Raw genomic sequence first — 12,560 nt, forward strand, 5'->3', positions numbered from 1 at the left:
AGGAATAACCAAGCAGTAATCTCCAATTATTTCGGACGTTCTCCGTGTAGCTCAAGTCCCTGGTCAACAAGAAGAACAGAGGCGTGAGCAATTGATTGGTCATTATTGAAGTCGCCCTGTGCCCTCCACGCCTTTTCACAATTGTAATTTGCTGCTACGTCTTCAAGCGGGCGTCGAAATACACTACACTAGCAGCTATACGCGGAATTATCAAGAGTTATTTCCAGCGAGGAAGGCTCCGCATCAAATGCCTTGGAAGCCCCCTTGACAGCTCGAGTCATTGCCGGTAGCCACGACGGCGTCCCCGAGAGCACGGAGGTTCCAGCGGAGCTCTTTCGGCCGCGGTCCGGGTTATCGCCGAAAAAGACTAGACACCGTTGAATTGACCATGGAAACATTCAGTGGAGCAAGGCGAAGACAATTACGATGTTCATCCGATCAGAATCCTGGAGTAGAATGGTGATGTCGGCGTTAGGCAATGCATTGACCACTATCTCCCGCGTCTGTACTACGTCAGAGTACCTTACCTTATTTAAACCTCGTTCACCGTAACGATTGCCTTAATAGGCAAGCAAACTTGATCGCTCTCATGGGAACTGTTCTTTAAACGTCACGTACGATCAGGTTTCTGGCCGAGCCAAGGCCCGATGAGAGAGAAATTGAATCTGGAGTAGCAGTACCGCGATACCAATTACCAACTGCTTCACAGTAACATGGTATCAGAGATAAAATGGACTCGATGACATCGTAGAGATGATGCTACTATTTAGAGTAGGCTGGTCCCTGGTTACTTTCGTTACTCCTTGTCTCTTTCTTCCACAATCATCAGCTCTTTCACACGAACAAAGTCTGTCATACCAAGGCGAGACGTAAAACATGATGCCACGGTATTCAAGCTATGCCAGTCTCTTCTCCGTCTTCATAAAGACATGCCTTGCGCAGAATAATAGTATTGTTTCCATTCCATATGAGTTGACATATCTACTTCCTCCCCCGTTCCACGGCAACCTGTTCCACAGCTTTGTCAACGGCACCAACACTTCAAATGCGTCGACCAACGAGCTCCTTCAATCTGCAACCAATGCGCCTTTCATCTCATATGACGACGAGTTCCTGGCACTCCTCGGACAGAATCCAGTCATCGAATAGGTCGAGGAGCGTCCCAGCAACTTTGCAGGAGAAGCTGGAGTATGGATCAGCGACCGCAACGAAGTCTGGTATACGACTTGGATCAATGATGGGCCGACCCACGTGGAGATTCTGGACCTAAACACCAAAACCATCAGGAACCTGACTTCTTCGAAGCCATTGGAAAATCCCAACGGAGATTCTATCACCGAGGTCTCATGTACTTCACTTATCTGCGGGACGATACTCGAGATTGGCTTGGCGGTGTCGTATCTGTCGAACCTGAGACAGGCCACGTCGAGACTGTGCTCAACTCGTACTTCAGTCTCAGGTTTGACAGCATCGACGATGTGGCTTGGGTCACGCAGCCGGGTACAAACAACTCCTACATGTTTATCACTGTTCTGCCTTTCGCAGAGGGTTCAACCACGACCGATCGCCTGCCTCAGGGTCTGTGGCGCTGGGATCCTCAAAATCATATCTTGTTATCGGCCATCAGCAGAACCGAGTTTCCCGTTGCAAACGGTGTACGACCATCGAGGGACCAAAAGACTCTTTGGGTCACCGACTTTGGCGGCGAGGAGCGAAGTAGAATTTGGGGGCTACCAGCTCAGGTCGGAGTACCCGCGATCTACAGCTACGAGCTGAACGATGACATGTGGCCTGTCAACAAGCGAATCTTTGGGGCCTCTAGAATGCAAGCTCCGGATGGGATCCGTATCGACGACCAAGGCCGGGTTTGGACGGGTGAGGGCGAAGGCGTCATGGTTCGAAGTTCCCAAGGAAAGGTCGTTGGCGTCTTCAATGGACAGTATTTCACGAGAGATCCTGTGAATACGGCAATTGTACAGTTTGAGCTCGCCGGGGATGTTCTAGTGGTGCTGGGCCAGAATAAGTTATGGACCGTCAAATTAGCTGAGATGGTCAACAGTGCTTAGCGACCTGCATTAACTTGTCTTTAGAACAGACTCCTCAGTGTCTCGAGGATAACCTAAAGGAAGGTTAGTTGGATTGTAGAGCAATTTTTGAGATTTTACGCGCTACTCGGAAAAGTTCAGCCTCTCAACTTGGTGATGTGCCGAAGCACTCCGGATATCCCTCCACTCCAACCTGGCGTGCACCGTGCTTTGAATATTCTAACTTCAACTAAGGAGCTCTTGATCCGTTTTGACTTCTTTTAGCCTATGAGTCTAAAGTATTACTGTACAGCTCTTCAAATAACCTTAGCTTTAACCTTGTTTCCTATTGAGCAGAAAATCCAACGCCTATAGGCACACGTCCCCAAGTACGCCATCGAATTGCCTCCAAATCTCTGACCTGAACGTAACCATCTAATGCTACTTTAACAGTTAAATTAGCAATACATTCACTGACCACTTCATAATACTCAGATGAATCCCAAGATGGACATGGGATTTGGTCAGGGTGCTGCAGTCATGCAATAACAGGAGGAATGAGGTCCTTCCGGCTACAGTGAGGATACCCGCCTTCTGACGCCGGTGGGATAACTCTAAAGTAAGAGTTGCACCTAAACACTGACTCAATCAATCAAAAGGTGGACTTGCTTTAATTTGAGATAGATTAGAAATGTTACAAATTTATCGTATTTATCCTGCCTGCTCAAGTTGGTCCAGCTATAAAGGCATGCGTCATAACGTTAACTCAGCCATTGAAGCCTTTGGAACTACCATCATTCTCACCGAGCCGAATCCATCCGAATCCATATCAATTTCTTTGAAAACCATCAATCTTTGTGTTAGTAACATGGAGTTATTTACTGTGTCTTGTCGACCGGCTTTTCGCTGACGAGGTAGCAGCCAGGATCCCAACCCACAATGCAGATTACAGGCTTCACCGCGGCCGTCGCCGCTGTCTTCTTCGCTACCAGTGCCAGTGCCGCATGCACCACAACCTGGCCTGGATACACTTGCTCAGCAACGTAATTGAGATGTTGCATAGATATCAACTATGGTGTGATGGACCAAAGCAAGAAAGATGAGGATTGGAGATATGACTGAACGCGAGCCAACTGCAATGACTGCAAGGCCTGAGTCTTGACATGGTACTGGAGACTTGGGAACTCACCTTACTCATCAAATTAATAACACAACTTCATCGCAAATGCACAAGGAAAGATCGCTTATTAGTCCAAGTGCTTGATAAACTCTTCCAAGTCTTGATGCGTACCTTTTGATTTATGAAGATGTTCAGGTAAGGTAGAGGCGCACAACCAGCATTAACTCAGCATCTTTTGAGATTGCCTAGAGAGAATGTCTTTTGAAGGACTCTAAGAGTTTTTAACCGTTATGCTCTTAGTTTGGGGCTGCGCGTGCTTTTTGCAGCACAAGCACCAATCTCAAGTTTCTCCAGCTTCGAAGTCTGGATGGCCAGCAACGGCTCACGCGGCAACCCGCACCGGGATCTTGCCGGCAGGGATTGGAGACGTCGCAAATGAGACGGTCGAGCACGGAGAAGACCTTTACCCGCGGACCGAATCCTTGATTCCTTCGAGGGCGACTTGACATGTTTGGAGACTTAAATCCATCACCAGGCCATATGGTAACGAGATGGAAGAAGCGAGAAGTCAGAACGCAAGAACAATCTGACCACGAGCCGCCAAGCGCGAAGCGCCGAGCCTCACCAAGAAGCGCCCAGCGACGGGTGGTCCCAACGTCACCCAACAATCCTCGTCAGCCAAGGTCTCCCAAGAAAACACAAGAACACAGGGACCCTATCACAATGTCTGAGCCAGACAGTATTGACTTGGCCGACCCAGCGGTGGTCGTCACACCGGAAGTCGTGCCCCGAGCTTCATCGCCTTGCCAGTTGCGGCGCCCCCTTTAGTCTCCACCCAGCGGAGAATGTCAACAACACTTGCTTCCTCCACTTGGCGCCGAGGCCGCGCTGACACCGCCGTGAAATTCGGACTCCTCCGCTGAGCATTGACGGCGGAACAACCAACCTTATTTATGACTTCTTCGTCCAATGATGGTCCTTTTACCTGCTGTCGACCCTGGATGCCTAGTCACTTGGTTAAGACACTAAGACTTATGTCCTACCTCGTCACTCTAGGCAATCCACTCTTTTCTCTTGGGCGAGTTTTGTCTGTCGCCTGACCTCACGTTCAATCAGCTCTCCCCGTTGCGTTTACGACCTCTCTCCGGGTGCGGCGTGCCACTTTTATGCAATTTTCTCTGGTCGTTCTATTGGTCGACCTCTGTGGCCGAAAGCTGTGTATCAAAGACAAGTTCACACCCTCAGCTTCCTCAAAGAAACTTTCTTGAATTTGACCAACGGACTCAATCATCGTGTCTTATTTCCATTTGAAGAGGTGAACAGACAATCGCGTCTCGGTACTGTCAAAGGTCTATGAGTGCCTCTCAAACAATGGATTGTCTGCTTTCATGTACGGAAGTAAGAACCCTAGAAAGTTCATGTAGCGCTAGAGCAGAATGCTTCACGTCTAGGCAAGCTATCCACTTTGGTAGATGACTGCTGTCTCAAGTTCTCAACGACGCTTCTGAGGCTGTGTGAGACGATGCTCCGGATTATCTTGGTTGGCAAGAGTGTCCCTCACAGTCAGAAGCCAGCATTTGTTTCCCGCTGGCCAGCTAGATTCCAAATTTCTCAGCACCTAACCTGGTAGGAAGAACGCGTGGATGTTACAACACGGATGGTCGTTCCATACTCACTCACACTGGCAGATCAACGTGCCTCCACGACAAGACTACTAGATTTGAGACATCTCGGGCCAAGTTTATAATGACAGGAACCCTAGAAATACAACTCTCCCCTGCAGAAACACCGATCCGCAGTTGAAATCTTTTATTTACGAGATTCAGCTGCGCTTGGCCCATTGCGCGTTCCTTGTGACCCCATCTTTAGCCGTCCAGGAAGCCACGACCCAAGCACAAAGTACTCTCCGTCTTCACCTTGGGTATTCTGTATGCTCTAATATTAGGAGCCGCCATAACCCCTACCGCGATCTACAGGGCGTACTTGGCTCTGAATCAGAAGCGTTTGTGATCAGAATCCATTCCCAAAAGAATTCGGCCGCCCAAGATCTGCAGCCAAGTCGCTCCTTTTTGGTCCGCAGTCAAGTATGCCCCTGGTTGACATACCACTATCAAATATCCGGACTCTCGGCGCTGCAGAAGGATCAGCTGCCCTCCCGCCGCTCACCAGACCATTCTTCATCAGCAGCGCTGAGCTACCGGGTGACCGTCATACCACAAGGAGTCGAGCAAGTGTTGTTGTCCACCATCATTTCAGGTTTCTGCTCTCTGACTTCATCTTCCTGCGGGATTTCCTTCACTTCATTAGACAATCCTTTTGTATTTCTTCCTCTGTTCCTCGAGGCCTCGTTGGCATCTCCTTTCTTTTCTTCTTTCCAAACAACTTCATGTAGAAATCGTATGAGCATTAGCTAAAAAAATCATCCCCCTCCTCAAGTCCTTGCTGGCCAAGGCAGCCTTTCTCGGCAAACGCACAACACACCTCCTGGGCACATCACACAAAGACACTTGCATATCGAGAGCGAAGCCACAAGCGGACAGCCAAGATGCCTACCCTTGATCCTAGCGAATTGAATGTAGTTCTCGCTGTCTTTGGTGAGTGTTCCATACTTTCTATCGCTTAGCTATGACTAACTGGTGGTGGTTCCATCTGCAGGCGCGATCATCATTCTATTTGGTATCATCTCCGTCAAGATAAAGAATGTGTGGTACCTGGGCGAGGCCTGTAAGCTTATTCTCGGACATTCTCCACGGCAGTGTTCTAGTAGACATGCAGATTGATACTCAGAGCAATCTCTTGTACAATGTCCACTGACAGTTAGCTTCGAATTAGTACCGGCCGTCGTGTTAGGCATATGCCTTGGTCCTATAGCTGCTAGGTTCATCGACAGCGAGAGATGGGGGTCAGCTGTTGAGGGACAGACCCAAGACATCACTCTTGTAAGTGCCAATGATACGGCTTAAGTGCGATGTTGTCAGGAGAAACGCGACATTATGCTTTCGTGTACTGATGAGTGGCTTATGTTCTACTTCAGGGGCTTACGAGAGTGATGATTGGTATCCAACTGGTCATGGCCGGCTACCAGTTGCCAGCAAAGTACCAAAAGAACAAGTGCAAAGAAATGGCCATACTCATGCTGCCCATCATGACCTTGATGTGGTTGGCTACGACAGCCTGTATCATTGCAACTATTCCTAAGTTGACGTTCCTGGGTGCTGGTGTGATTGCTGCTTGCGTTACCTCAACGGACCCTGTTGGTATACACGTCAGCAGGGGCCTGGGGGGGGCCGTACGAAGCTCAATAATATTGGTATTGAACTGCGTATGTATACGTAAGGAGGAAGTTGGTGGGCGTAGCCCACGATTCCTCCGTTGGGTGTAAGTAGGTGGAAGGGCCGTTTGCACGGCCCAGACCACCTTTCTGCCGTCAATATTCCAACAGATCCAGTTCTGTCACAAGCGGTTGCCAAGGGACCATTTGCCGACAAGTTCGTCCGGCGCTCCTTGCGGGAAATCATCTCTTCCGAAAGTGGCGCACACGACGGCTTCGGGTTCCCGATATTGATGCTGACGACATATCTCATACGGCACGCGGAGAGATCTGAGGTGCACGCAGATGATGCAACATTGCACGCGGTCGGTCGTGCACTTCTTCCTAGAGCCGGTGACGTTGCACGTCAAGGTGGAGGTGTTGGTGTCGCTTTGCTGAACTGGTTGTTGGAGACCTGGCTTTACTTCGTCCTCATGAGTATAGCCTACGGGGTCATTGTGGGAACACTGATCAGGCTTGCTCTGAGATATTCTGTGAGAAAGTACGTTGATCGGTCCCTGAGCACGAAGTAGTTCCGACAGTTTCTAACAAAGGCCCAGGAAGTGGATCGACTCCGAAAGCTACGTGCTCTTGCCAACGGCAATTGGTGTAAGTCATCGACACAGGACGGGGAGAAGATTAACTGACACCCTATAGCTTTTCATGATGGGCACCTCAGGAGCCATCGGAACCCACGATCTACTATCTTGCTTCGTTGCCGGTAGTGCACTCAACTGGGACGGCGAGTACCTTGCAGAGGCACAGAAGCGACACGACGAAGTCAACGCCAGCATCGACGTTCTTCTCAACTTTGGGGGTTTTATTTATCTCGGAACTATCATCCCGCCCGTGGAGCGACTTCAGCTCCGATATCACCGGCATTAGCCTTGGTCGGCTCTTTGCTCTCGGCGCACTTGTCCTCGTATTCCGCCGCATTCCTGCCGTGTTCCTCACATACAAGCTCATGCCCAATACCATCAAGGACTGGAAAGAAGCCTTGCTCATGGGTTACTTTGGCCTTATTGGCGTTGGTGCTGCCTTTTATGTCGAGCATGCGCGTCATCTCTTCCTTAAGCTTGCCGAGGCCGAGGGCGACAGCGAGGTAGTTGATATGCTCCGGGCTATTGGTCCCGTTGTGTATTAGCTTGCACTCTTCTCCATCATAGTCCACGGAGTATCTATACCTATCCTCAATGTCATCTACGGATACATGGGTGTCCAGCCGGTTCAGGAAGATGCTGTGGCAATCCGACGCCGGTCTGTTCGCGTCCCTCCTCCATCGAACGCGGTCGAGGGCGACAAGGAGACCTTTATCGCCTTCAACCGTTTCTCTCGGCCGAATATGTCAACAGAGACACTGTCCCACATGGGAGATGACAACTCATCTGTCGGAGATGAGAAAGTTCGATACTCAGACCTCGAGTCCGGCCTCCAAGAAGCGAGGCAAAACGCAGAGTTATCTCCAAGGCGAAACTTCAATCTCCCACGACTGAAAGCGCCTCGCAGCTTCAGCCTGCCTCGCACAAGTATGAGTCAACTGAAATGGGATCAGCCACACGTTACGCAGGGCTAGAACATTGCGCTGCAACTGGGATATGCTAGTAGTAGAAAAGGAGCATCGGAGCCCAGGAACTGAATGACTTCTTGTAGTAGATATAGTACATAGCATTCAGGACATCATTTTCGCCGCCAAAGGGGACATATTCTTTGATACCATGAAGGCGATTAGTTTTCTTTTAAATGCCCCTGGATGACACTTAGAGCAACTTACATTGGAATCGACTTGTTTGCAGTCATGATTTGTCGTCTGAAAAACTGGAAAGGCCTGAATCAATTCCACGACCCGAGAACTATCCGATCCTGGTTTCAACAGAAGATTGGAAGCTAACGGTGCTTTGTTCTTGGCTATTTGATTGTGCCTCCGGCCGCTGATCTCTACACGTAAGCTAGCTGTGTAATCCGCTCCGGCTCCCAGTGGGTCATCGGGCCGGGCTGGACGGGCCAGGTATCCACTGGCCGACCGTGACCAGGCCAGAACGACGGCAATGGTGTAAGTGAAGCATGTCGACTGTTTAGTCGAAGAATGACGTTCATTATGTTGGATAGCTATTGAAAGATCAAGATAGATGCATGTAACGTTCACACAACTGACCAGAACTCGTGATGACTTGCATTCATCATCAGACCAACCCGCAGGTTACCATCAGACAGGTCCTTCTGTGCATACCTGACCGCCATTATTTTGTCCTTTTCATGATGGACCCCATGGATAAAGATTCCCACATCCAAAGTAAAAGACATCAGCAAGTACAAGCCTTGAAATGCCGGACGTTGGGGTCGGATTACCAGGGCGTCATGCGGGCAGAAGACGTAATTGCTGCGGGGAATGGACGCTACGGGGGACGATCCGGGGCATTACCCCGCTGTACTTGGCGCATGTCATTCGTTGACAGTGGTTGCGACCCCCTGAGCTCCATCATCTGATGCAATGTTGGGTTTCACAGAAATACCACACGTCGATGGGTTCGACTTCATATTTGAGAGATACCTGTAACCTCTGGAGCTCATACACCATTTCTGTCTAGTGCTTTGATAGACGCCACAGATCTATTTGCTTTGTCTTGTCCTCTCTTGTTCGCAAAACGCCCTTGTTATACTTCGAGAAGCGTCTGTTCGCGTGTACCGAAGCTCGTAATCCTTCCATCCATCTCTTGATTGGGTTCGAGGCCCTAGCACACATCCATCATGCGTGGCTTGGCAGTCTTCGCATCGTTAGCCGCAAGGCTAGTCCTCGGGCTCGAGACCACTCGGTTCTCGGCGGCCACCCTTCTCGCAGAATCCGACCCGGGTATTCCAACTGCTAGCGAATGGGCCGAGAGGGCGGAGAAGGAAGGCCGGAACCTCTGCATCCTTGAGCCGGACGCTAACGGCGGGGATGACGCGCCGGCACTGCTAAGCGCGCTCAACGACAAGTGCCGCACCAAGAGCATCATTGTGCTTGATGGACCAGTGTACAACATCAAGTCGCCCATGGTCACCACCAGCCTAGACGATGTTGTTATCGACCAGCGTGGAAGACTTCTCTGGAGCAATGATACGACGTATTGGCTTTCGGTGTCGATGCCTGTGGACTTCCAGAATCAGAGCACCGTCTGGCACTTTGGAGGTGATGGCGTTGTTTGGGAGGGTCATGGAGTCGGCACGCTCGACGGCAACGGCCAGGTCTGGTATGATCTCAACGCAGGTGGATCCAACATGCCTCATCGACCGATGAACATCAACTTCCGAGACTTCTCGAATTCGACTGTCAAAGGCCTTCGGTTCGTGCAGAGCCAGATGTGGACGATGAACATTATGTACTCCAAAGATCTCGTCTTTGAGGACATCTACGTGAATAGCACGTCGTCTTCGGAGAACAACTCTCTCAACACGGACGGCGCTGACACCATGTACTCGGACAACATTACCTTCCGCCGGTGGGTAGTTGTCAACGGCGACGACGCAATCGCTCTCAAGGCCAACTCCAGCAATATCTACATTTATGACAGCGAGTTCTTCGGCAGCACTGGCATAGCCATGGGATCCATCGGCCAGTTCATCGGGCAATACGAGTATATCGAGAACTTCTTGGCGCGGAACGTGACTTTACACGACACCCTGCGGGGCTGCTACTTCAAGACGTGGACCGGCATCCAGATTGGGTATCCGCCCAATGGCGGCGGGGGCGGTACGGGATACGCGCGTAACATCGTGCTAGAAGACATTAATCTCGACGGCACCCGCGGAGAGCCACTTTTCATCACTCAATGTGAGTCCTTCTCCGGACACGCGGGCGAGTCGTGCGATACGTCGACGTTCAAGATCTCCGACGTCGTCTGGAAGAACTTTAGCGGCACCATGATGGACGACGTGCCTAGTTCGGGCTTCTTCCGGTGCAGCGCGGCTGCGGGCGGGTGCAACAACCTGACGGTAGAGAACTTTTCCGTAAAGCCCGTCGGACAAGATACTGTCTTGGATGAATGGATCTGCAAAAATGTCGAAGGCGATGAAGGATTCGATTGCCAGGAAATTGAGGAGAGCGCCGATGAGCTCTGAATATCATTTCAATAGTCGGCTACTACAATGATCCGGCGTATCCGGCTCTATGGTGGTATAATAATCAAAACTTGGCACCCTCGGCGGCATAAAGTCGCGGGGGCCATCACCGTTAGCGTTGAACTTGACCGCAATTTTCTAATCAGCGGCCGCTTAGTACGGTATGCTTTAATCTAAGTGGACACTGACCATTGCCAAGAGTTTTATCAGAAGGTTGTGGTGATCGCTTTAAAGGTCTACGAAGTCCGCCGCGGGTTCCTCCACAGCTACCGCATTCCTGGCAACGAACCTCGGCCGAAGCCGGGGACTTTGAACTCCGTACGCCGATGTTTTGGTTCCAAATTTCCAACGGCCTCCAACGGCCCAATGGAGGGTTGAATCTTCCCGCAAAACACTAAACAGTCCGATGTCCGATGCTCTCGTTCTTGTTCGGGCACCGGTCTAGCCATGTCTGTGCAGTCCGCCTCCGACCTACTGGGACTTGTTACTAGGACTGCCGTCACCGTCCTCACACCTTCAGCCTTGAGCCTTCAGCCCTCAACCTCGATGCGAATCCCAAAACAGCAGTTGACGTGCAGATGATGATTCCAAATGCCCAGGCATGCCAGGCATGGTGTTTCTCACATCAGCAGCACCTTCACCATCACGGTACGACAACCGTCCCGGCACTGGTCCTGTCAGATGCTCGAACGTGGTGTGCCGTGCCAGCTAGCGCCAAGGGTGGCTGCGTATCAAGCTTCTGATCTTAGCTGCCGATCCTGCAGCTTATTACCAGCGAGCCTTGCTCGTCTATTGACCCTGGCACAGTCGTAAGCTATCTGTGTCAGAAGGGAGTTTTGACGGGCATGGCAGCTCGAGACGAAAGCTAGATCATGATGGCAAAGCCTGCTTCTTTTGAGTGTTGGTAGCGGGGAGTTAGTGGGAGCGGAAGTTTTTCTCCTTTTCTGGTTCTTCTCGAACGCTCGGACACGTCTTCGCGCTGATGTTGATGTGGACACTGGGAACATCAAAACATGCGACAAGCTGCATGCTTCCGTGCGAACCTCCTATTCTTGGAAGATCTTTAAATCAAGTATTCAAGGCATGACTCGACCGCGGTAAGATTTACCAAAGATCGATTGAGTTTGTGTCTCGATCATGACAGTTCCAAGGTTCTCCTACAATCCGGTCCCGCGCAGCTTCGAACACTTGCCCAAACGACCGGGTCCACAATCCCGCGCAAAGCATCCGCATTTTAATGGAGAAGGACGCTCTGTTGATTTCCATACTCTAAATTTGATGGCAAGACTTTTTCTCGGAGACGACTTGGCGCCCGAGTTCTGCCCCCTGACGCTGATTCCGGTTGTTCCGGCTGCTGAGAAAAACCACGGGAAGTGAACCCCGTCATCCACGACTCTCAGTTTCCTTATGAGCAGCGAGTGGGTAGAGTCCGACTCGAAATGATTGGATAATCCACCAGAAAAGGAACTCCCACATCCCTTTTTCGACGTTCTACCCACCGTCAGTTCATGGTTGGATTACAGTGATGCAGCGTGGAGACCGGGCGACTGCGAGCAAGGAGGCTCTAATGAAAACTGGGCTTTTTTGCTTACGTTCTGCTGTACGTTGCCGGCGTGCCCTCCTTCTTCCGCCGAACCATTCTTTTGCCTTGTGCTTGGTTGGGGTGATACCGTAATGGATCATGGATGGATGGTGGACATGTGGGATGGGGTGTGGGACGTCAGGTCGTCGTGTCTCCAGTCCCGCTCAGCCCTCCCTCCTTCAACGTTCGACACCCCCAACTCTCCTATCAGACGGCTCCGTGCGGTTACACCCACACGTGTGGTCCTACTCCTGCTCAACTTTCAAGGCTGGGCGGAATTCCTAATGCCTGGGGCGCCGATCTGACAACAATGCTTGGCCACGAAATGCTGCGGTTGGACTTGGTACACCTTCCGCCCGTTGTGGGTTTGTCCCGGTGAAGCGGGCTCTGGGGCATTGTGCCTAGAATATTTATTAGCCTAGTCATCCC

At 50.9% G+C, this 12,560-nt stretch overlaps 3 protein-coding genes across 3 annotated transcripts; all 3 read left to right on the forward strand.

Moving 5' to 3' along the window:
- Window positions 1–876: 876 nt before the first annotated feature.
- On the forward strand, window positions 877–2,066 carry BDP81DRAFT_464261 (uncharacterized protein; the record flags this gene model as incomplete). Its single annotated transcript, XM_060594129.1, has 3 exons — window positions 877–1,109; window positions 1,167–1,348; window positions 1,381–2,066. 3 exons carry the CDS (start codon window positions 877–879, stop codon window positions 2,064–2,066), a joined length of 1,101 nt encoding a protein of 366 aa, XP_060440867.1.
- A 3,623-nt stretch (window positions 2,067–5,689) lies between these two features.
- BDP81DRAFT_464262 (sodium/hydrogen exchanger family protein) lies at window positions 5,690–8,027 on the forward strand (the record flags this gene model as incomplete). Its single annotated transcript, XM_060594130.1, has 9 exons — window positions 5,690–5,738; window positions 5,800–5,868; window positions 5,977–6,083; window positions 6,179–6,401; window positions 6,587–6,956; window positions 7,015–7,063; window positions 7,112–7,303; window positions 7,416–7,581; window positions 7,621–8,027. The coding sequence occupies 9 exons, from the start codon at window positions 5,690–5,692 to the stop codon at window positions 8,025–8,027; spliced, it is 1,632 nt and encodes a 543-aa protein (XP_060440868.1).
- A 931-nt stretch (window positions 8,028–8,958) lies between these two features.
- On the forward strand, window positions 8,959–10,776 carry BDP81DRAFT_436647 (family 28 glycosyl hydrolase). Its single transcript, XM_060591152.1, has one exon. The coding sequence runs from the start codon at window positions 9,200–9,202 to the stop codon at window positions 10,547–10,549; it is 1,350 nt and encodes a 449-aa protein (XP_060440869.1). The 5' UTR covers window positions 8,959–9,199; the 3' UTR covers window positions 10,550–10,776.
- The last annotated feature ends 1,784 nt before the right edge of the window (window positions 10,777–12,560 follow it).

The sequence above is a fragment of the Colletotrichum phormii genome, assembly GCF_030913505.1.
Source record: "Colletotrichum phormii strain CBS 102054 chromosome Unknown BDP81scaffold_22, whole genome shotgun sequence".
NCBI classification, from domain to species: Eukaryota; Fungi; Ascomycota; class Sordariomycetes; order Glomerellales; family Glomerellaceae; genus Colletotrichum; species Colletotrichum phormii.

Excerpts from the sequence above, each read along its gene's own strand:
- BDP81DRAFT_436647 (XM_060591152.1), top strand. The coding sequence starts at position 9,200 with ATGCGTGGCTTGGCAGTCTTCGCATCGTTAGCCGCAAGGCTAGTCCTC.